The sequence below is a fragment of the Rousettus aegyptiacus genome, unplaced genomic scaffold (assembly GCF_014176215.1).
Source record: "Rousettus aegyptiacus isolate mRouAeg1 unplaced genomic scaffold, mRouAeg1.p scaffold_m13_p_17, whole genome shotgun sequence".
Taxonomy (NCBI): domain Eukaryota; kingdom Metazoa; phylum Chordata; class Mammalia; order Chiroptera; family Pteropodidae; genus Rousettus; species Rousettus aegyptiacus.
In genome coordinates, this window is record NW_023416292.1 from 19,458,391 (window position 1) to 19,480,805 (window position 22,415).

General features: G+C 55.7%; 2 protein-coding genes across 3 annotated transcripts; one reads left to right on the forward strand and one right to left on the reverse strand.

The window, feature by feature from the left end:
* Nucleotides 1-995: 995 nt before the first annotated feature.
* Nucleotides 996-17,635, reverse strand: CUNH1orf105 (chromosome unknown C1orf105 homolog; the record flags this gene model as incomplete). The annotated part of the gene is made up of 7 exons (XM_016147135.2): nt 996-1,851; nt 4,380-4,447; nt 5,875-5,942; nt 8,649-8,723; nt 14,297-14,387; nt 17,285-17,370; nt 17,504-17,635. Coding segments are annotated over 7 exons (690 nt in total), but the record flags the coding sequence as incomplete, so codon positions are not given.
* Nucleotides 17,636-18,125: 490 nt separating this feature from the next.
* Nucleotides 18,126-20,675, forward strand: PIGC (phosphatidylinositol glycan anchor biosynthesis class C). Of its 2 annotated transcripts, none has more exons than XM_016147166.2 (2): nt 18,126-18,207; nt 19,274-20,675. In XM_016147166.2, exon 2 carries the CDS (start codon nt 19,494-19,496, stop codon nt 20,385-20,387), a length of 894 nt encoding a protein of 297 aa, XP_016002652.1. In that variant the 5' UTR covers nt 18,126-18,207; nt 19,274-19,493; the 3' UTR covers nt 20,388-20,675. The 2 variants fall into 2 exon arrangements, with proteins under 2 accessions (XP_016002652.1, XP_036090532.1); XM_036234639.1 differs by lacking the exon at nt 18,126-18,207 and adding an exon at nt 18,587-18,889.
* Nucleotides 20,676-22,415: the final 1,740 nt, after the last annotated feature.

Sequence of the window (22,415 nt, forward strand, 5' to 3'; positions counted from 1 at the left end):
CCCAGTTAGAACACTCACTTCCCAAGGGCGGAAAACAGTTACAGTTCACTGGTTTCCACCGCACAGGGCACAAGGCCTGTAGCTTAGGTTTTCAGGGGACACTTTTTGAATTGAATTAAAGCGAATGGAGAGAGACATGGAGCTGACTTGCCGCCTTTGGGGCGATGCGGCCTGTCCCCAGATCCGGACCCCTTATTTACCTCTGCTTTCCAAAGGTTTCTCAAGACTCACACTGATGTCCTCTTCTGTTTAACATAAAAATTTCACAAAAGATAGGTAACAGTTTCTAGCCAGAGTCCAGTTTCTGTATATCCAGCTAAAAAGACTGCTTAGATTTACTTTCATGATTTTCCATTAGTTACACAACAAGCACGTTTTATTTTAAAGGTAAATACGCTAAATACTTCTCAATTGAGAATAATTCCTAAGTCCACCCCCTCGGTAGAAGATGCTGTGGCCCCACTGGGACCCCGGCTTCCCTCTGGCCAGGCCCCCTCTCACGGGGACGACCCCCTCTGTCCCGACCAGGATGCTAAATCAAGGTCATCATGGGGCACCATGAGCAAAGGGAGGCGGGAAAACCTGCTGGTGGCCTCTCCCCACGCCGTGGCCTCTCCCCACGCGGGGGCCTCTCCCCACGCCGTGGCCTCTCCCCACGCGGGGGCCTCTCCCCACGCCGTGGCCTCTCCCCACGCGGGGGCCTCTCCCCACGCCGTGGCTCCTCCCCACGCCGTGGCCTCTCCCCACGCCGTGGCCTCTCCCCACGCGGTGGCCTCTCCCCACGCCGTGGCCTCTCCCCACGCGGGGGCCTCTCCCCACGCCGTGGCCTCTCCCCACGCGGGGGCCTCTCCCCACGCCGTGGCCTCTCCCCACGCGGGGGCCTCTCCCCACGCCGTGGCTCCTCCCCACACCTCTGCCCCAGGCCCAGGCCACCCTGGGGGGGGGGGGCTGGGGGGGGACAGCACCCGGTGCCCTTGCCCTGGGAGGCTGGGGACGCTGGGAGCGCTCGCCGGGAGTCCGGGGGCCCCCGGGTGCCCGAGGTCCTTTCTGCGGTGTCTGTGAAGTCACAGTTATGTTCACAGCAGCGCTAAGACGGCGTCTGCGGGTTTTCCAGCGGCTGCACACCGTGCGAGGATGTCACTCCGGCAGCGAGTGGAAAGTGTGCTCGGCATGTTTTTAGTTTTTCTCCATTTTCATTTCCAACGTGATAACCATCAGTAGCTATAAGCCAGGTTAAAATAAAAAAGCAAGCTCTTCAGGGCTCTCAGAACGTGCGAGCGAAAACGTGCCTACGACAAGAGGCTCCAGAACCACTGGCGTGGACCGTCGTCCTCGCCGACGACACTAGAACGTTATTCTTTTTCATGAAATTTTCAAACTAGACTAGTGCTCCAGATGAAGGCTCTTAATGAGATTTAGGGAAGATGTTATCTCGCTGGGCACATACTATTCGGATTAACACAATAAAATGAACGATACTCAGAATCTTCAGTTTCAATCGATACACCTTTATAATTGTGTCAATTAAACCGTCTGTCTCTGGGAGAAGCGAGTGAGAAGCTGGCGGGGAGAGCAAGGCTTCCGGCCGCCCCCAGGACGGCGGGGGCTGCGTCTCCTTCTTGGTGCTGGGGGGACAGTGGGCACCAGTGACCGGCTGGGGGAGGCCGCTCTCTCTGGGAGCTCACGAGTGCTGGGCTCTCATCACCCGCAGGCTGGTCACCTTGCCGGCTGGCTCCTTCCCGGGCGAGGGGGGCAGCTGCGTCTTCTGCAGAGCTCTATATGTCTGTGACAGCAGCCCGTGGAAGACCGCCGTCCGGGGCCCCAGAATGGGCAGTCTGTAGCGGACGCTCTCTGGAGGGCAGTGGAGAAGGGAGGGCGAGGGCTGCTGAGATTCGATCGTTAAAGAAACTCGCAATAACCAAAGGTCACCCAAGCCCTCTTCGACCTTGGGACACAGATTCAAAATTCACCTAAGAATTCCCCTTACGAGAACCGTCTTATCCCCCTCGGCAGCTAAGCTTTTATAGACCTTGTCGAAGAGGCGAGGAGGGGGAGCCTAGAAATACAACTCAGGGATGCGGAGTCACTGCCGGTTATTAAAGTAAATTAAACATGAAGATAAAATGTGTCCGGAGTTGTAATGTGCGTCAAAGGGAAAGAGGGCTACTTGGTTTTCAGAGGACTTTTTAGAGACCCAGATACCGTTCTGTTCTTTCGACAAACACGATTTCACAAAAAGGCCACAGGAGAGAAAAAGGACTTGCATTTCAAAAGGAAACTTCACTTTACAAAATAATTTGTTTCGGGACTCCTTATAACCCTTGCCATCCTGACCTCTTCTTTGAATGTTATTTTATTTACAAGAAGTTGTTCATATTCAACTTTTCCAGAAGACATGGGGATTTGAAGAAGAGCCAATTGGTACATGAAATAACATCTTCCCCCTGGAAGTCACCGAGTGCCTGAGGGAGCTGGCGTAGGGACTCTGTGGAACAAGCTCCTCCCTCTAGCTGAGTGAGCGCTAAGAGATGTCACGAGGCCACACGCCTAGGATCCGGCTCAGTCTCATCGCTGCGATGAAGAGGACCCAGAGGCCCGAGGTCACAGGCACTGAGGAGCTGAGGACCGGAACCCAGGGCTCTCTGTACCGTATGATCCCACGGCGCCAGGCGGCCGGCATCCCTACCCGTGTTTACTGACGACAAGCGTCTCTGAGTGTCGTGGAACTCTGGACTCGAGGCCAAGTCGAGATACACGAGTCCAGAGCCTCACAGAGCTGGCTCTTCCCACTTCCTTAGTTCTCACTAGTAACTGTCGATAATCTCTGAAGTTTGGCTGAATCCAGAAAATCACACGAAGTCACTGCTGTGATCAACAAAGCAAGGCAGACAGTCATCGGCAGTGACCGTCGCTGGGGCGAGTCGGCCCCTCGGCCACAGGCAGCGCAGCACAGGTGGGGGGCCCTGCAAGCAATAGGCTCTGCGTGGGGACATGTGTACGCCATATAAACCGCGGGCTGGGGCCGTGAGGCAGTTTTCCTGGGCAGATCAAAGGTGCAGGCTGCTGGCACTGGGGCTCCGGCCCTGGGGGGAGGAGCGGCGGGGGTGGAGTGGGAGATAAAATGCTTCTCTGGTTTTACAGGTGGGAACAACGAGGCCCAGAGGGTTTAAACAATTGAGCCAAGCCCGTACGGCCAGACTAGGATCGAGGCCAAGTCTCTCAGCAGCTAGGCTAGTGCTTTCGCCATAAACTCAGACAGACGCACGAGAGCAAAGCTCGGCTCCGAAAGGGCGTGACTGGCACCAACGGTGGATCTACCAAGCTTCAGCTCCAAGCCAAGTCCATCAGCACCGGCCCTTAAGTGCCACCTGCAAGACTGGTGTCCGTGGATGGACTCCGTGAGCAAGAACCAGGCCTGTCCAAGACCATAACATGCGCATCTCTCAAACACCAAGTCTAGCTCTCGTATCGGTCCTTGGCACACTCTCCCAGGGCTATTGAGCTGATGAAAGGCATTCATCACATTGTCCTACTGAATCAGAAAATAAACGTGCTTGCCGAGGGAAGGGTGCACGTGTGTGTGTGTGTGTGCGTGCGTGTGCATTCCTTGTGAAGCATGCGTGGCTGATACAGCGAACCCCGATTACGACTGCACGCACCTGTCATACACTGCTGGTGGGAGTGTAAACTGGTACAGCCATTATGGAGAACAGTATGGAGGTTTCTCAGAAAATTAAGAACAGAGCTACCTTTTGACCCAGCAATCCCTCTTCTGGGTATATACCTGAACAATCTGAAAACATTTATCCTTAAAGATATATGCACCTCATGCTCACTGAAGCGTTATTCACAATAGCCAAGACATGTAAACAACCAAAACATCCTTCGACGAATAATCGGATAAAGAAAATGTAGAACACATATACAATGGAATATTATTCAGCCATAAAAAATGATGAAATATTTCCGATTGTGACAATATGGATGGATCTTGTGAGTATCACGCTAAGTGAAATAACTCAGACAGAAAAGGACAAGAATCATATTATTTCACTCACGTGTGGCATATAAAACAGAAAACAACGAATGAACTCGGGGGTGGGGGGGGGCGGAGGATAGAGCAAAGGGGGTCAAATACAAGGGGACTAGACTTTGGGTAGTGAGCACACAATGCGACACACAGAAGTCGTATGATGGAACTGTGAACCTGAAACTTACTGCTACTAACCAATGGCACCCCAATAAAATTAATAGTTTTTAAAGAAAGAATGAGAATTTGTGCAGAAAAATCTAGAAGTTTTCTTAGGGATTAAACCTCTCATTCCATCGCTCTGGGGCGGCATGCCTCCCACCACACGGTACTCCAAAGGCAAGCAAACCTGTCGGGATGTCATCTTGAGGACAGCTGGGTACAGTCTGATCTCTCGGTGGCTGAAGACTCATCATCCTGATTGGAGAAAGCAAGAAGACACCTTAGTTATGTGACTATATCTTGCTGGAAAAGAAGGTGTCTTTATACATTTTAAAACAGAGATGGTCCCTTGAATCCAGCACTTGTCAGTTTGGTACTGAGACCACTTTGCGGCAGAGATGAATGGGCCAAACTTGCACAAATAAAGTACTTTTTAATAAAGCACCAAACTTGCGAGACAAATAAATGGGGGCAACAAAATTTCAAAAGTCTCCTTCATAAAGGAGTGACATTTACTCAGAAATCCTGACTTCAGGTAGTTCGGTTTTCCACTTAAAGTCTATAAAGGATGTTTATTTATTAGAACTACTTTCATCGATTTCCAATATGAGTTCTTTAAAAGCTTGGAGCCAGCGCAGGTAAATGTTAGTACTGCCAGAGCCGGCAGTGCTCGAACACCTGTTTTCTCCATGACCCCATCTACCTGGGCTGCACACCTGGTTATGATGCATCTGAGTCCACATCTCGCCTCGGGAAAAATGGCCCCGAGCTACACAAGGAATAATTCCTACTCTGTCCAACATAAGCTTACGAAGAGGCCTATTTATTCCCCCACAATATTACTCTCTGTATGGGGGGGGGGACACAATTAAAGATTGCCATTAGATCACATAACTTAACATTTTTTACTATTGACATTAAATATTAAATATTACCTAGTGGTTACACATTTATACAGCTTATGAAGCGATCCCCCCAATAAGTCTAGTACCCACCTGGTGATTACAACACTATCGACTGTGTCCGCTATGCCGTACTTTACATCCCCGTGACACATATAATTTTTTTGACTGGCCATATGTAAGCCTATGTGTACATTTCAGCCACCTACTGATAGACAAGTCTACCTACTGTGGTGCCTGATCCAGAAGGAGTTGTGTTTGGAGCGTTTTAATAAAGTAAAAACTGAGTACTTCTTTCTTGTTTGATAGTTAAATACAGAAAAAAAAACCAAAAACCTAAAGTCCAACTAACCAAAATTCTGCCTGGATTTAGTTCTCATAAACCTGGTCTTGATCGGAAAGCAGCAGAGAGCCACCGACGAACTGATAAGAGGAACCCGAGTTACTGGAAAGTCGCGGGTTGTCGTGCTCCCCAGGGGCGCGGGTCTCCCCTGAGTTCCACCTGCCGCCCACGTGGAGGATTCGCATTTAGTTCTCAGGAGACTAAGAAGCCTCCTGCCCCGTTCCCTGTGCTGTTCTCGTGAAATCGAAAGGACGAAAAACCTTCTACAGCACTGTCAACAGCTGTTCAAGCAAAAAGGTGAAAACGGCGTGCTGGGTTTGACCGGGACACGAAGCCAGCGAAGCGGCCCACCGCCCGGGCGGCCCCTCCGCGTCCCGCGTCCCCAAAGTCACAGAATCGGAATTAAAGTCACGTCCCGATCGAAACCTTCGACTCACTTATGGCTCAGCAAATTCTCGAAGGACAGCTGCAGATCGTCGGGGATCGCCACGGTTCTCGGCTGCACCTGAGGCGGAGAGTCTCGTGAGGACACCGCCCCCACCCGCACGGCCACCCACGCGGGCCGCATCCCCTCGGCAGGCTCCGGCAGCCGCTCGTGCACCGTCGTGACGTGGCTCAACCAGCGGGGACCACCCTGCCGCACCCCAAGTCATGGGGCCTTCGTTCTTCCCTGGCGATCAGGTTCTGAAATGATGAAATGAGGCACCTCCCGACCAGTAAGCCTTCCGACTCCTTTTGTTTGGTTCGCCCTCCCCTCCCCCCCAGTTTTTCGGGTCTCAGGTTAACTGTCGCTTTCTCACAGACCCCCGACTCCGGGAGTCCTCTGGCTTGTGACCTCACAGTTCCCTGGGCTCCCTCTGTCAGAACACGCAAATCCCTTCACTGCGTTCACTTGCCGAGCATCCTGTCTCCCTCGGAGACTTGAGGGCTCACCCCAAGTCTCTAGTTTTGTATTTCCAGGTCCTTAATGAAGTGCCTGTTGAAGAAATGTTTCTTGATCAAATCAGCAACTGAATGAACCCGCTGTGGAGCCCGCTGGAGAGCGTCAAGTGTACCCTTCGGACAAACACCCCTGGTGACGCGCGCCACTCTGAGGAGGTTTCTTCCTTCCCCTCTGGACAACGGAGATCCTGGCCCGGGCGAACGCAGAAGCACGAATTACCCAAGCCGGTCCTACTCAGGATTTTTCTTAATATTCATCCATTTTACACTTTTACTGATCTTTTTTATGACTGGTATAATTCACGCGCCATAAAATTCATGTTAGTATACAATTCGGTGTTTTTTTAAATATTCACAGAGGTGTACACAATCGCCATCTACTTGCAGAACATGTTCGTGACTCCGAAAAGAAGCCCTTCGCCCAGCACGCACCCTGCCCCTCCTCCCACGCCTTCAGGACTCACGTCCTGCTTGCTGTCTGCAAGGATCTGCCAGCTCTGGACATTCCATGAGAGTGGAATCGATACGGCATGTGGCCTTTTCTGTCTTTTTAAATTTTGCTTAGCATAATGTTTTCAAGGTTTATCCAGGTTGCAGCAGGGATCGGCACTTCCTCTTCATGGCTGAGTAATCTTCCACCACACAGACTAAATCACATTTTGTGTATGACTGCTGGCCTAGGGTCATTTCCGCTTTTTGGCTATTATGAATGATGCCGCTATGAATAGTCAGGTACAGGTTTGTGTTTTGACATATGTTTTTGATTCTCTTGGGTACATATCTAGGAATGAAATTGCTGGGCTATAGTTTTTGAGGAACTGCCAAACCGTTTTCCAAGGCAGCTCACCATTTTACATTCCCGCCAGCAGCGTCTGAGGGCCCAGGTTCCCCACGTCCTCACCAACACTTGTTATTGTCCAGATTTTTTTGTGGGTGCCAAATAAAATCTCATTATGGTTTCAATTTGCATTTCCTTGATGACTAATGCTGTACATCTTTTCATGTGCTCATTGGCCATTGGTAAATCTTTGGAATAACGTCTATTCCAATCTTCGCCCATTTTCAAATTCGTGTGTTTGTCTTTTGGTTGGGCTATAAAGGTTTATTTTTATATTTTTTGGATTCTAGTCCCTTATTTTATGATTTGCAAATATTTTCTCCCATTCTGTGGGATGCCTGCTCACGTTCTTGACTGTGTTCTTTGCAGCAAAAAGGTTTTAATTTTGATGAAGTTGAATTTATTTAGTTTTGTTGTTGTTGTTGTTTATACTTCTGGTGTCATACAGAAGAAACCATTACCTTATCCAAGGTCATGAAGATTTACACCTATGCTTTCCTCTAAGACTTTTATAGTTCTGGCTCTTACGCTTGGGTCTTTGATCCATTTTGAGTTATTATTACTTTTTTGTGTATGACGTGAGGGAGGGTACGACTTCATTCTTTTGTATGTGGATTTACAGTCGTCTTGGGATCAGTTATTGAAAAGACTATTCTTTCCCCATTCAACTGTCTTGGCAGCCTTGTCAAAATCGCTTGTCCATGAACGCGAGGACTCATTTCCAGGCTCTTGATTCCCTCCATCCATCTACACGTGGACCCTCGTGCCCATACCAGGAAGGCCTAATTGCTGCAGCTTTGTAGGAAGTTTTTCAATCGGAAGGTGTGATTCAACTTTGTCCTCCTTTTTCCAGATTGTTTTGGCTCTTCTGCATCTCTTGCATTTCCATAACAATTTTAATGTCTGCTTGTCCATTTCTGCAAGAAAGGCATCTGGCTTTTCGAGAGGGATTGTATTGGATCTGTAAATCGATTTGAGGGAGGCCTGCTATCTTAAGCGTATTAAGTTTTTCGACCCATGACCATGGGAATTTTTCCTATTTACTTAGGTCTTCTTTAATTTCTTTCTACCACGTTTTATCATTTTTGATGTGTAAGTCTGACATTTCTTTTGTTATATTGATTCCTAAGTATTTTCATTTTTGATGCTATCGTAACTGGAATTGTTTCCTCAATTTCGTTTTTGGATTATGCATTGCTAAGGTACAGACTTCACGTTTGTGTCTTGATCTTATGTTCCATAACGCTGCTGGCCTCACTACTGGATCTGTGTGTGTGTGTGTGTGCGTGTGTGTGTGTGTGTGTGTGTGTGTGAGACCCTTAGGACTTTCTACACATAAGATCGCGTCATCTGCAAACGTAGTTTGACGCCTTCCTTACTAATCGAGATGCCTTTTATTCCGTGCCCAGCTCTGTCATCCACCTGGCTTACCATTTTTATTTCTCGGCATTTGGAGCACAGCTGCCTGTTTCTGATCAGCACGGGGTCACTCTGGCTCCTCCTGGCCTGCAGAGAGAGAGACAGAGAGAGTCGGGAAATGGCATGGTACCTGGGGCAGCACAGAAGTGGGAAAGGGTAAGAGAGGTCACGGTCATTCCTTCCCTAAGATGGAGGTGGACACTCTGGTCTCGGCCCCACCCCGGCTGGACGTTGAATCTGAACTTGACTGCAGCTGGTAGGTGCAGAAATGGTTTAGGCAGGGGGAGCTGAGCCACAGACCAGCTGGTGGCCTCGGGCCATGCACAGAGGTACAGGTGAAAGCCAGCTGGCAGAGGGGCACAGGGCTGGAGATTACAGTCCACTGAGCATGCAGCCTGAGAGGCTGTACTCCCAGAGGGAGCACGTTTCCCCCATGTGATACATAGGACGCTGGATAGCCAAAGAAAAACCGATGGGCGATTCCTCTTTCCCAGCCCTTCCGCTGCTCCCCCCTACCCTGGGATCGCCCCCTTCCGCTGGCCCCTCCCTGACGGATCGCCCCCTTTCCTCAGGCCTCAGCTCCGGCCAGAAAGCAGGTCTCCAGCGTGCACCACCGTCTGGCACCTCCCACAAGCACAAGCCGGGCTGTGAGCTGCAGGGTGGGTCCTGGGCTCTCCCTGCCTCTGGGGAGCAGAGTGCCCCCCCCCCCGCACCCCTCCATCTGCGCAAGTGGGAGTGGGGTGCCCTGCCTGCTCGCTGGAGCAAATGGCAACTTGAGGCTACTGCCCTGTCTGGGGAGTCCCTCCTATGTGTCCCCACTCATTGCCGTCGGTGTGAGATATGCTCGCAGGAAGAGCAGGATCTCGGGGGGCGGGGGGCACAGGGACAGCAGACCACCCCCACAGACTGAGGCCTCCTCCTGCCAGCCGCTCTCCCCAGCGCACACCTGCGCCTGACCCCGCCTGCTGCCCCGGGGAGGGGTGAGGGGCAGGAAGAGGACCGTCCAGCTCTGCAGGGCGGGGACTGCCCGGGTGTGCTCCTAACGTGACCTTTGTCAGCCAGGTCTGCAAGCACCTTTGTCCCGTGAGAGACGGGCACTTGGGTGAGGCATTACTGGGGGTTGGGAGATGGAACAGTATGGACAGAGCTGGATTCTTCTGACAAATACTCAAAATACCTTTCACTTCTACGGGCACTTTTAAAAGGATGGGCGGGTGGGGCGGGGCGTGGGGGGCCCTGTTAGGTCTGCGTGCCTGGCAGGGTTAGCCCGGTAATGACACGCGAAAGTGGCTCCAGAGTGCCCCGGTCCCACGGCTGTCACCTCGCGGGGCCTGAAGGATGGACTGTCTCAGGTACCGTCCCTCCTGGTCCGGCTAGCGCCTCTCCCTTCAAGACATAACTCGGGGGCTGCTTCCTCAGAAAACCTCCCCCCGACTTCCTCCCACGTCGCCCGCCCCGGCCTGGCCTGCTCGGGGGCCAGCGCGGCTCACCTCGCCCGGCGCTCGGGGCTCCCCGGCTTGTCTGCCCGTCTGTTCCCCCCGACCCGCTGACAGCCCTCTAGGAGCCAGGACGTGCCTCGCGCATCTCTGCCCCCTCGCGCCCGTCACAGCCCGGCGTGCGGGAGGCTCGCGACACGTGCTGCTGGCCGGGCGAGCGCAGGCGTTGTAAACGACCGGCTGTGAACACACGCAGACCCGGCCGCGCGCATGCGCCGCGCGCACACACCGGAGGCGCAAACGCGCGTGCGCGTGAAGATCGCGACGCCGCCGCCGCCGCCTCGGCGGGTCACAGCGCACCGCGGGCGCCCGATTCGCCCCCCACGCGTGCGCGGGAAGGGCCCCGCCCGGGGCCACGCCGCGTGGCTCCAGGCCTGGCTCCCTGGGCGACGCCCCCGTCGCAGAAACTCCCTGGGCCTCCCGCCCGCATGCTCAGCCCGCCCGCTCTGCAGGGAGGGGTGACACCCAGTCTTCGGTGTGTGGCTCCCCCGTCCCCTCTGCCAGGAATGCGGCAGGGGCTCCACCCGAGACTCACTGTCAGGCGACGCCTCGCCTCTGGGAAGAGCTGCTCCTTGGCTCCGCATGCACGGGGCGGGGGGGGGAGAGGGGGCGAAGGCACGGGGGGGGGGGGGCGGGGTGTTCACACAACATGCGACCAGCAAGTCGGGCCCAGCAGCCTGCAGGGCAGCTGAGGCAGGCGGTGGGATTCCGCGTCCTGCCGGCCTCGGCTCCCCGCTCCCATCTTGCTTGCTTTCCGGCCCTGAAGCCAAGGTGTCCTCCTCCGGCCAACTTCCCTTTCACTCTTGGTTCCCGTGGGGCCAGCTCAGCGGCGGTGGCAGGGATGGACGGTGGACCGGCCAGTGGCTCAGACTGTGGGCCCCTGGCTATAGTATCAGGCATCAGAGCCACCGGGGAAAGAGGCTTGGAAGTGTCAAGGGGCTTCTCCTTCCCCAAGCAGCTGTCCCCAGGACGGCAGATGGCCGCTGTGACGCGAGAGTGAGACAGCCTCTGGTGGCCTGGCCAGGGTCTGATGCGGGCTGCCGTCTGTCCCCAGAAGCCAGAGGCTGCTCCCCCCATCTCACAGCTGGAAACAGCCTAACATCTGAGTCAGCGTCTGCCGAGGTCGCCACGAGCCGGCTTGCGGCCCAAGTCCTCCGCCTCCTGAGCCTTTGGTAAAGAGACAGAGAAACACACGTCTCTCTCCCCCTCCCTATTTCTCTCGCCTCTGTCCACATCACAAAAACGGAAAATGTAAGCACCAGATGGTGATTTTAAGAACAGCCACTGCGAGCACGATTTGCGGGCAGTGACAAATTTGCCTCTGTCCTTCTTGCCCTTTGACCTCTCTATTCCTTTCTCCTTTCCACCCCTGCCTTAGCTGAGAGAGGCCTCACAGGTCACCTCGCTCGGCTCCTTCAAGGAGCACGATGACACAGTGAGGAAATTGTGGCCCAGAGAGGTTATGATATTTGTCAAACAGCTCATCCGCTTCGTTCGGTCGGCCAGAAGGCTCTCTGGATCAGAGGTCTGAGGAAGCCCACCTTTCCTCAGGGGACCGCGGACTCTAAGGGTCCATGTGATGCCATAACGATGCCCATGTCCCTCGGAAGCCGGGAAATGGTGGTCAGAGAACTATTTTCAATATTAAAAAAAAAAAAAAAACAACCCTATGATAATTAAACATTTTCCTGCTCTCTGAAAGTACCAGCAACCTCAGTTAAACAATAAAGCTGGATGGATGGATGGGTGCCATTTTTAAAATTCTGTTCCTGTTTACAGCACAAACTTCAAACATATACAAAACAAGCCACAGCTGTGCACCTGCGTCCTGACTTATAAATGTGCTTTTTATCACATCATTGTCTCAGGCCAGTGGTGTCACTACCTCCTTTAAAAAACAAACAAACAAACAAACAAAACCCCTGAATGTGTAATTAGAGACGTTTGGATCGATACAAACAGGAGCACACAGGCGTGTGTATACGAGGCAGTCCCTGTGGTGGGCGAGAGCTTTCAAACATTGAGAGTCAACGCGAGAAATATTAAAGAGTCCTCGGTGGCGAAAAACTTGGAAGTCGCCCTTCTGTGCATTTCCCCAGCGAGCTATGTCTCTGCAGATGTCACTGGCCAGGGCGTTTTGTCACAGGTCTGCTAAAAGCACAATAAACCCCTCTTGTCTTCACTCTGACTCAGTAGACTGGACCAACACCCCCCACCCAGCCGAGAGGGCAGAGGGAGTGGGGGCAGGGGTGGGGAGTGGGGTGGCGTTTTCCCCCGGGACTGGGGTGGCGGTCACATCCAACCCTAGCGCCAACCCTAGCGAGGAGGAGGAAGAGGGATGCAGGGTCCCCCCCTGCTGCTCTCCGATGCCCCCGCCCCCCTGCTCCTCCCGGCCCTGGTGCTCAGTTATCCAGCTGTTAGGTGACACTCCCTGGTCCCGGGCGAGGAGCCGCAGTGGAGGCCGGTGTGGCGGGTGAGGGCCCTGAGCGAGCAGCCGCCCACAGTGGAGGCTGGCACAGGGCGACCTGGTCTTCGTTTCCCGTTTGTCCTCGCGTGAGCCCTGACTTTTTCTGTCTCCTTCTCTCTCCCTGTGTCTCTCAGCTTCTGCTGTTTGTCTCCCTCTTCCTGTGTCTGGGCCTCTGCTTCCTGTCTGTCTGTCTGTCTGCTCATCCGGGAATACTGCCCCACACGTGGCCCCCGCCCTGGCCCCAGCTCAGCTCCTGGGCAGCGTGGACGCCACCCGGACTGCGGACGGGCCGCGTTCTGCCCTTTGGCCTGTGACGGTGAAGGCGAAGGGCGCCACGTGGCAGGACCTCTGAACCGTGCCAGGGGGCAGGACCTCCGGTGGCTGTGGGGCCGACTTAGGGGGTAGGAGACAGCGGGTCCACAGTGCAGTTTACTCCCCCGAGGCACAGCATCGTTTTTTCCCCAGAAAGTAGCAGCTGTGCCTCTTTACCTCACAGCGGACGCGCTCAGGCCTTCACGTTTGCAGGTGACCCTGGGGACTAGATTCAGATCTGCCGTGTCTGTGTGACAGGCAGGGATCTGACCTGGGGTACCTGCCAGGTGTCCCACCAGAACAGGGAGCCCCAGTTCCCAGTGGAGGGTGGCAGAGTGTGCCTCTCCCGAACGTGCCACATTGGCAGATTATTTTAGCTAAAATAATCTCAACAGCAGGTGCAAGACGGACCCCTTTTTCTTCCTAAAAGGAGAGCAAACCGCACGTGGGCGAGGCCGCCTTCTGCCAGGAGGCAGGCGCTTCCTCTCATCCAGGACGGGCAGGTGGAGCTGGGAGAGCCCCACAAACACACCTGCTGAGAAGCTTCTCCCCGCTGCACCCTGCGAGGCCCAGCGCTTCCCACCGCCGCCCCTCTGTGCTCGGCCAGTATAAACGCACCTGGGTTTGGCCGCTTTGGGTCTTTGGTTCCTAAAGAGGCTCCTGTGCCCCGTAAAACTTATCGTAAACAAACAGATAAGCTTGTCTCCTTGTCCATTTAACCCTCTGGCCCAGCTGAAAACTTTAAGGCACAAAGGTAAAATTTTGCCTTCGTGCCTCCGGCACCCCCACCGTCCCCACCCCCACCCCCCACAACACACACGCGCGGGTGATGGGTCAGCCCCCGGCAGGGTCAGGGGTCAGAGTCAGGGTGAGGTACCTGAGCTCCTCTTACTCAGAGCAAAGAACTCGTGACCTCCTGACTCGCCCAGAGCCCCGCCTTTGTGGCTCCGCCCATCGGGCCGGCTGTTGCTCTCGGCTGCCATCTAGTGGCCGCCCACGGGTACTGCAGCAGAGCCGGCAGAGGGTGGGCCTCTCACCTGCGCAGGTAGTTATTGATGCTTTCCTCCTCCACCTTCCCGCCCAGCCAGGAGGTGCCTGGGGGCTGGCTCCAGACACCAGCGGAGCCGCAGTCTCTAAAGGCCTCTGGGCGGAGTCCTCGACATGAATTTTTGGGGTTTCCCTTTTCGGTGGTCCTAACCTCATGCTTTATTCTTAGCTCTGGCGGACGGGAGCCCTAAAGCACTGCAGCCAGAACGAGGCTCACTCCTTCCATGCAGCAAATACCTGCTGAACGCCGACCGGAAATAGGAGGTGCCCTTGCATCACATCCCGTGTGCCCCTAGAGCTGCTGTGGGGTTCTTTTCAATCACAAAAAATTTGAGTACCTTAGGTAAGTCAGCTGCAACTTGAAACAAAATTGGCAAATTCATGTTCTTCTTAGATGAAACCACAAAAGTGGCAGAGGCATCAGGAGATCTGAGTAATTGAAACGAGAGTGAATTAGACCCACCGTCTCTAGCGGGCAGGCCCAGGTCCTCGGGCGCTTCTGAGAGAACCTGCGGGACACCCCCGAGTGCGCCCCCAGCCCTGCAGGGCTCGGGCCACTCCGGAGCTCTCGGAGGTGGCCGGCCGCGCCCTCGCAGGTCCCTCTGCCTTCTCTAGCGCTTTTTTTTTTTTTTTTTTTTAAATAAGCACCGCCGGCCGTGGCTTGTCAGAGGCGGCGTACACACTGAGGGAGGAAACGTGGCTCACGGAGCAGATGAGTGGCGGGCCAAACACGCCGGGCCGCCTTGGACAGACCAGCGTAGACGTTCCTGAGCTTTAACAGGTGTCGCCCTTCCGTGCCTGGCCCGCCGTCTTGGAGGTCCTGCTCGTAGATACGACCCACCTGTTCCTTCCGACCACGCTTTTTCTCTGGAACATTCTGTTCAGCCCCAGGGTCCTTTGTAACACCATGTGGAAGGAGTCAGGTGTCAGGAGGCATCATTGTTTCATTTTGCCTACTTCGCCCCCCACCCCCCACCCCCCACAGCCCCAGATCCCCTGGGCCCTGGGAGGGTGGGGAGGTGCCGACCCAGCCCCTCACTGCCTCTGTCTTTGACATGTGAACAGCCTGCCTTGGACTTGACACCCAAACGCTGGGCAGGAGGAGCGAGCAGCGCCCACTGTACAACGCTTAAGCACACAGCAATCCCAAATAACAGGACCCCAGTGTGACACGGGGGCTTTTGAGACTGACGATGAGTGTGGCTTCGGCACAGTCAGGCCAACCTGCGCGTCCTCCTCAGAGGCCGTGGATCTCTACCGACACCCACCTTCAGAGCCGCCCCCTCCAGCCCCCAGGTGTGTTCCCAGAGCTCGCGGTCGGGGCTCTGAGCTCACGTCACCCGATGTTCCTTTGTCCTTTTCAGACTGTTCTGTGTCAGAACTGCTTGTCCAAGGCAGCAACATGTAACGCACACGTGGAACCTTCTCACCAAGCTCTCAGGGGTTTTGCCAGAAATAAGCAGCTTGGAATTCAGGGCTTTGGCCAGATGAGGAGTTTCTAACCCTTAGGAATTGTGAATATTTAAACCAATCGCCCTTTCAAAAGACTTGGCGTTCCTGCCTTGTCCCTCAAAAGCTCAGGGCACCTACAGGTGCTGTCCAGTCAGTGTCTTGACGTAGGTAAGTGCCATCTCTCTTAACATGGATTCAGATTAGTGCCCAGTGGGGCATCTCTGACCACCTCAGGGAATTACTCCTTGCGACCAACTCGAGCTTGGCCGGCTGGAGGAAAAGGCAGCCCCTCGCCTTCCCGACTGGCCCCTTTGACACGCAGGACCTGGCTGTGAAAGTGGAAAGCCTCTGAGGGCGGCCTTGTTCCAGGCCCTACCCTGTGCCCCCCTCCCGCTCCACCCTCTACCAAACACTAAGCAATCAGGGGACAAGGGAGCTGGGGAGAGAGCCAGGCAGGGGGTGCTTTGCTCCCGGCTGCGGGGCAGGGCTAACGGGCACGGGGTGGGATGGGATGCGGGCGTCACCCTATTTAGATGTCCAACACTAGCCATGTCACAGAGAAAGCCAGATTTCTGGTGTTGTGAGAGAAACCAGATCTGGCGGCTAGAGTCACGTACCTGCAGGCGACACTGACCAGGGAGAGGGAAGGCTGTCCCCTCCGTCAGGGAGGTGACCTCCCCTTCACCGCAGTCCCCATTCAGCCAGCTCTACTCATTTCTGCCATCTGACTGTCCTTGTTATGTGAATTTGTGCCCTGGCCCCAATTAAAAGATGCTAAACTGTCACCACTCACGCTAACAGCTCTTAATAAGAACTACGTGCCTTGAGTTTTTATTTCACGAATGGGGCCCTGGGGTTGTTGAATCTCTGCCTGTTTTATAGTCAGACATTAGCTATTTTACTCAGATAGGCTCAAAGTTATGCAAAAACAAATGGGCCAAACAACAGCCCCTTCACAGATACTCTGAAAATACATAAAACCGCCGTTGACCGAGTATACGGTTTTTAAAAGGTGCGGCAGACGAAACAAAGGTGCCTGTCCTTGGAAGTGCGGAAGTGAAGAGAGTGTCCCCCACGGAGCCTCACTCGTCTATGGGCAGGGGGGCACGTGGCAGTCACAAAGAGGAGGAACAGCTCTAGGGACTACACTGCTCTAGCAAACTGGGCACAGACCAGGGAGCCAACCTTTCACCTGCAGCACGCAGGTCACCTTGCCCCCTGGCTGCCCTTCCCGTCTCCCCGGATTTCTCCCACTCACCTGCACGTTACTCACACTCACCCTCCCCCACCCCTCACCACACACAGGGATGGACCATGGGGAAGGAATGAGGAAACGCAGCAATTTCAGGTGGCAGCTCCGAAAGGCTCCCTCACCCAGGTCCCCTCCGGTTTTGAAAAGCATAACCTCGAGTTTCACAGCAGTTCGTTGGGAAGGGGCAGGACGGGTGAGATCCGGGGAGGCTGGTTGCAAAGTTACACACAGGCCGTGGCTGCTCTAGAAAGACAGGACTTTGTGGTTCTAGACTTTCGATGGTTAAAATTCGAGAATTTCAAACTGCCCCAGAGGAGAAAAGGTAGGACGGTGTGGAGGGCGAAAGTGTTTTGAGAGGTGGTGTCCAAGGGCAAAAGCCTTCCTGATCGTTGAGTGGTAGTGGCAGAGAGGGGACCCCGAGATCTGATCCCCTCCAGCCGAGCCTACACTCAGCGCTCACTCCTGTCCGAGAAGCCCAGGCCTTTCCCGCTGCTGGGGGCTTGACTTGGGTTTCTCCACGGACATCTGTGTCCCTCCGCTAATCCCCCGCCTCCTTCTCCCAGGAAATCACCTTCTGTGAGCCCTTTCTTGCCACCGTGGCCCCCAGGGGCCAGGCTGTTACCTTTTGGGGAGGCTGAGCACTAATGGCTTGTTTACCAGGCTGGCCTCGCTAAACCAAGGGATCTTGTCAAACTTTGGAACAGAAACCTGGAGAGAAACAGAGAGATCATTTTGTAGAATTCATTGCCCTCGACCATGGCCATCATTAGACGAATGACCAGAGCACGCTAATAGCCGCTGCAGGGCAGTCGACACGTTCGGAAACACTTTTATGATTTACATTTGACTTTTTCGAGTCGCCCACGACGCGGCCGCGCGCCACCAGCGTTGCCTCCGTCCGGCAGACGGAGAAATGAGCGCCCGGGGAGTGCGACGTCACGTGCAGCCGGCGGGGGGATGCGGGTTTCCGGCGTCCGCGTCCCCGTTATCCCGGGTCCTCCTGTACCCCGTGGCTTCTGCGCCACCCGCGTCCGTCCACCGCGCTCTGCCGTTTCCGGGAACCCCGTCTCCGAGGGCCCCGGGGACCCTCCGCCCTCGCCCCCCCGGGAGCGAGGTGGAGGCGCCGCCGCCGCCGCCGCCGCGTGGCCCTGGCCCAGTCGCCCGCTCTCCGGGCCTCGCGTTCGTCGTGACGCCACAGGCGACGGCACAGGCCGGGGCGCCGGGCCTGTCGCTTTCGGCCGCCGCTGCCGCCGGGCCCGTGGCCGCGATGAGCGCCGGGGCCCGGGGCGCCGCCCGCCAGGGCCCGACTCCGCCCCGGGGGCGCCGGCCCGGCAGCCGTGCTCATCCCTCCGCCGCCTTCGGGGTCACGTCCGGGCCCCTCGGTTTGGGGGCGGCGTTCCCGGCGGCCGCCACCAGGGGGCAGCAGCGCGCGCGGCGGCCGCCCCGGAAGTGCTCGGCCGCCGGCGTGACCCCGGCGCCCCGGATGGGGAACGAGGGGGCCGGCCGCCCTGTCCCCGCCGCGCACCCCGACGAGCTGGCGGGCAGGTGGGTTCCGAGCGGGAGCCGGTGCCTCCGGGCCGCCTTCCCCTGCGCGACCCCCGCGGGCCCCGGGCCGGGCGGCGGGCGGCAGGGTCCGGGAGGGGGGGCGGGGCGCCCCGCGGCCGCCCGGCCCGGGCCGCGACCCTCCGGGCGGGCGTTGCCCTTGCGGCGCCGCGGACCTGCCAGCCCGGGCGGCGGCCGCGATGCCGGGGCGCGGCCCCTGCGCCTTTGGGGGTGCCCGGGGGTCCGGCGTGCGGGGCCGAACCGGCGCTGGGCTCCGGGCGCGGGGGCGGGGCGGGCGCGGGAGTTGTGCTCGCCGACGAGCCGGGCCTCCCGGGTCTCTCTGACTCAGTTTCCCACGCGAGAGGGGTGCGTAGCTCCGACCCCCACGAGTTTCGCCGTTATCGCTAGGATGACGGCCCTTTGGAGGATGTTGGCCTCGGGTGGAGGGTTGGGGTCGTCGGTCCCTTCGCGTCCTTGGCCTGGCCGCGTAGAGCGGGGGGCTCGCCGGTGCGGTGCAGGTCGCTGTTGTCTGCAGGCCGGGAACTCTCCTTTCTTCCGATAACATGTGCCTTTGAGACCCAAAGTCCTGGACCCTCGCCCTAGACATTTGCAATAGCGGCAGCCAGGAGTACAGCACGCAGGGCCCGCGTTGGGGAGGTGCCGAAGCCCATCGGTAGACCTAGGGGTATGTGAACCCCGAGTTAAGAAGTGGGTTGGAGGGGGCGCAGGCCTCACTGTTTACCAGTGTTAATTGGGGCCGAGTTACCCAAGCAGTTCAAATCTCCGCCTTTTTACTGGTGAAAGTAGGACTGGTACTAACTTGCCAGCTCGTGGAGGTGAAGGAAGCCGTGTAAGGCACTTAGCACATAGCAGGCACTTCAATAAGTGACAGCTAACAGATGGCTGGCATTATCCAAGGCTTGATCATTTAAAATCCGAAAGGCAATTTTAATGCACATAATCGTACGCTGGCCACTACGTGTATTTTGCTCAGCCTTTTATTAGATCGAATTCCTTCCATCCGGACTCGGGCCCACCCTTGACCTTCACCTGGTCTCTCTCTTTCTAGGAACTTGGCTGTGGTGTCCAGCCTCAGAGAAGAACTCATCTCTCGCAGGCCTAGGCTGGGTCGCTGCCTTTGCAAACAAGGTGAGGTCGGCACAGCACCAACCAGAACACAGCATGGAATTTCCAGAGCAGTCTCACTTCAAAGCTTTATGAAGAACGAGAGCCACATGAACTTCTTCTGCAAGGGACACTGAACTGGCCTGAGTTCGAGGGAGAGGATAATGTGTGCCCAGCCAGTCGCTAACACCAAGGAGATCCGGTGGCAGAAGGTCTTGTATGAGCGACAGCCCTTTCCCGATAACTACGTGGACCGGCGGTTCCTGGAGGAGCTCCGGAAGAACATCTACGCCCGCAAGTACCGGTACTGGGCCGTGGTGTTTGAGTCCAGCGTGGTCGTCCAGCAGCTGTGCAGCGTCTGTGTGTTTGTGGTCATCTGGTGGTACATGGACGAGGGCCTTCTGGCCCCCCAGTGGCTTTTCGGGACCGGCCTGGCATCTTCCCTGATCGGCTACATCTTATTCGATCTCGTCGATGGAGGTGAGGGCCGGAGGAGGAGCGGGCGGACCCGCTGGGCCGACCTGAAGAGCGCCCTCGTCTTCATCACCTTCACGTACGGGTTTTCGCCGATACTGAAGACCCTGACGGAGTCCGTCAGCACGGACACGGTCTACGCCATGTCGGTCTTCATGCTCCTGGGCCACCTCATCTTCTTCGACTACGGCGCCAACGCCGCCATCGTGTCCAGCACGCTGTCCTTGAACATGGCCATCTTCGCCTCTGTCTGCCTGGCCTCACGCCTGCCCCGGACCCTGCATGCCTTCATCATGGTGACTTTCGCCATCCAGATTTTCGCCCTGTGGCCCATGTTACAGAAGAAGCTGAAGGCGCGCACGCCCCGCAGCTACGTGGGGGTCACGCTGCTTTTTGCGTTTTCAGCCTTGGGGGGCCTGCTGTCCATCAGTGCCGTGGGCGCCATCCTCTTCGCCCTGCTGCTGGTGTCCATCTCCTGTCTCTGCCCCTTCTACCTCATTCGCCTGCAGCTGTTCAAGGAGAACATCCACGGGCCTTGGGACGAGGCCGAGATCAAAGAAGACTTGTCTCGGTTCCTCAGCTAGTCAGGGACCTCCGTTCCATTCCTGCGGTGGCCTGGCAGGCGGGCCTCCCAGCGGGCGTAGGGGCTGAGGGCGGGGTCCATTCCGGAAGCAGCAGACCGATGTGGGTGGGAGGCCGAAGGAAAAAGTGAACCGAAGGCTCGGCTGGTGAAGGCGCTCATCCCTTCTGTTATTTGGTGGTTGAGAACTCTCTGGGGCCCTCGGGGGTGACTGCTTCCCGTTCATTATTCATCTTAACAACTGAAGTGATGTGGTTTCTATTTATTAAAAAATAACAACATACCCATCAAACCGTCTCATGATTTTTCTTTAAGCAAAAGGCAGACAGAGGGGCGTGGAGAATGGAGAGAGAGAGAGTGAGAGAGAGTGAGAGAGAGAGAGAGAGGAGAGTGTGTGTGTGTGTGTGAGAGAAGTCACTCTACCTTTTCCCATGTACTGACACAGGCTCCGTATTTTCTAGAGTTCAGATCCTGGAATGCCGTATGTCCAGTATTGTTGTGTAAAAACAGAACTGGTCACTTAAACTTGACTCAGTTTCTACTTAGTGAAGCAAGTATTTCAGGAATGGCAGGGGCGTGTGCTCTGTCGTAATACACTAAAGAGGCCACCGATGGTTCGGGCAAGGTGGCAGAGGCCCGTAGGAACCAGGTTGGCGACACAAGCCAGTGGATCTAGCACAGCTGACTGACGGTGACCGGAGAACCAGGCTGTGCGCCCCGTCCGGTGACAGCCGCCCCTCGGCTCCAGCTGAAGCTTCCAGTCAGAGCTGGGCCTGGCTTCAGACCGCCAGGTAGAATTCTAACTAAAGCGGGGTAACTGTAGTTGTGATTTTTAATGTGAGATCTGAGTTGTAGATGTCATTTAAATCGAGCCCGAAACACCCACACGCAAAACGCGCCTGCCACGCGGGCTGCTCTAGCACAGTGCAAGGCTGGTGAGTGTGCGATGGGCGATCGGGGCTGTGGGGATGTGAAGGAAAGTGGGAGCAGGATGTCCGCATGTTCAGTGGGGGTCAGAGTGTTCAGGAGTTTGGGTTTCCTTCTGCAGGGGATGAGCGGCAGGCCCGCTGTTGTAAGGGGGTGGCCCATGACCAGATCGTGAGCCGGTTACTTAACCGCCCCAGGCCTCAGTTTTTTCATCTGGAAGGTGGGAATGAAATCTCTGCCTCTCTGATCGTGATGATTAAATGAGATACATGCCAAGCACGCTGGAGGATGCTGGACACAGGCCCGCGTTCGGGTTTCCCAGTATTACTGTCACTGTTAGGGTGACTGGGCAGCGGCGGCAGTGCAAAGCGCATCAGGCCCCTCCCAGGAGGGCAGGCTCCTCGTGAAATCATTCCCGGGCCAGCTCCTGTACAGTCTCTTCTCACTAGGAATTCCCTCTGAGTCAGAAATCTCACCGCGGCAGCAGCGTGCCTAAGAAGTAGTTTCCATTTCTCTGGACACACATTTCTTGAAGATGTCTTGAACACTGATTTCGCTTTGGACTGATGACTAGGAAATCGAAAGGACGAGATCCGAAGGGAAAGGAGGGAGGATCAGAGACTAGGACGCCCCCTTCCCACGCTGGGAGGGAGGACTCACAGGAGACTGTCACGGCCTGGAGCGCCATCATGTGGGAGAGCAGATGCGGATCCGCTCAGCCAGTCACGACTTATGCGCGGGAGGAGCGGACAGCCTTCGGAAGCTGAGCAGGACACGTTTACGATAAATGATAATTTTACACCCTTTTTCCAAGTAATGCGAAGACGTTCCACACAGGCTGGGAATATAAATGGATTCCAAGAAGGTTTGAGGAAAAACGCAAATAAAAAAGCCATAAATATTTTGTAAGAAAGTGTTGGGAAATCCCAAGCCTTTCAGTGCTGTTTCTTGAAAGATGAAGAGCCTCACTTCCTGCGTGCTTCTCCAGGTGGCCGCTGGCTTGGGGATGCTGGCCGAGGTGACCTAGTGTGACGACGGTCGGTAGAGAAGTCACTCCTCACTGAAGTACAGTGACGCAGCCAGTCTCAAATTTAAACGGGACCGA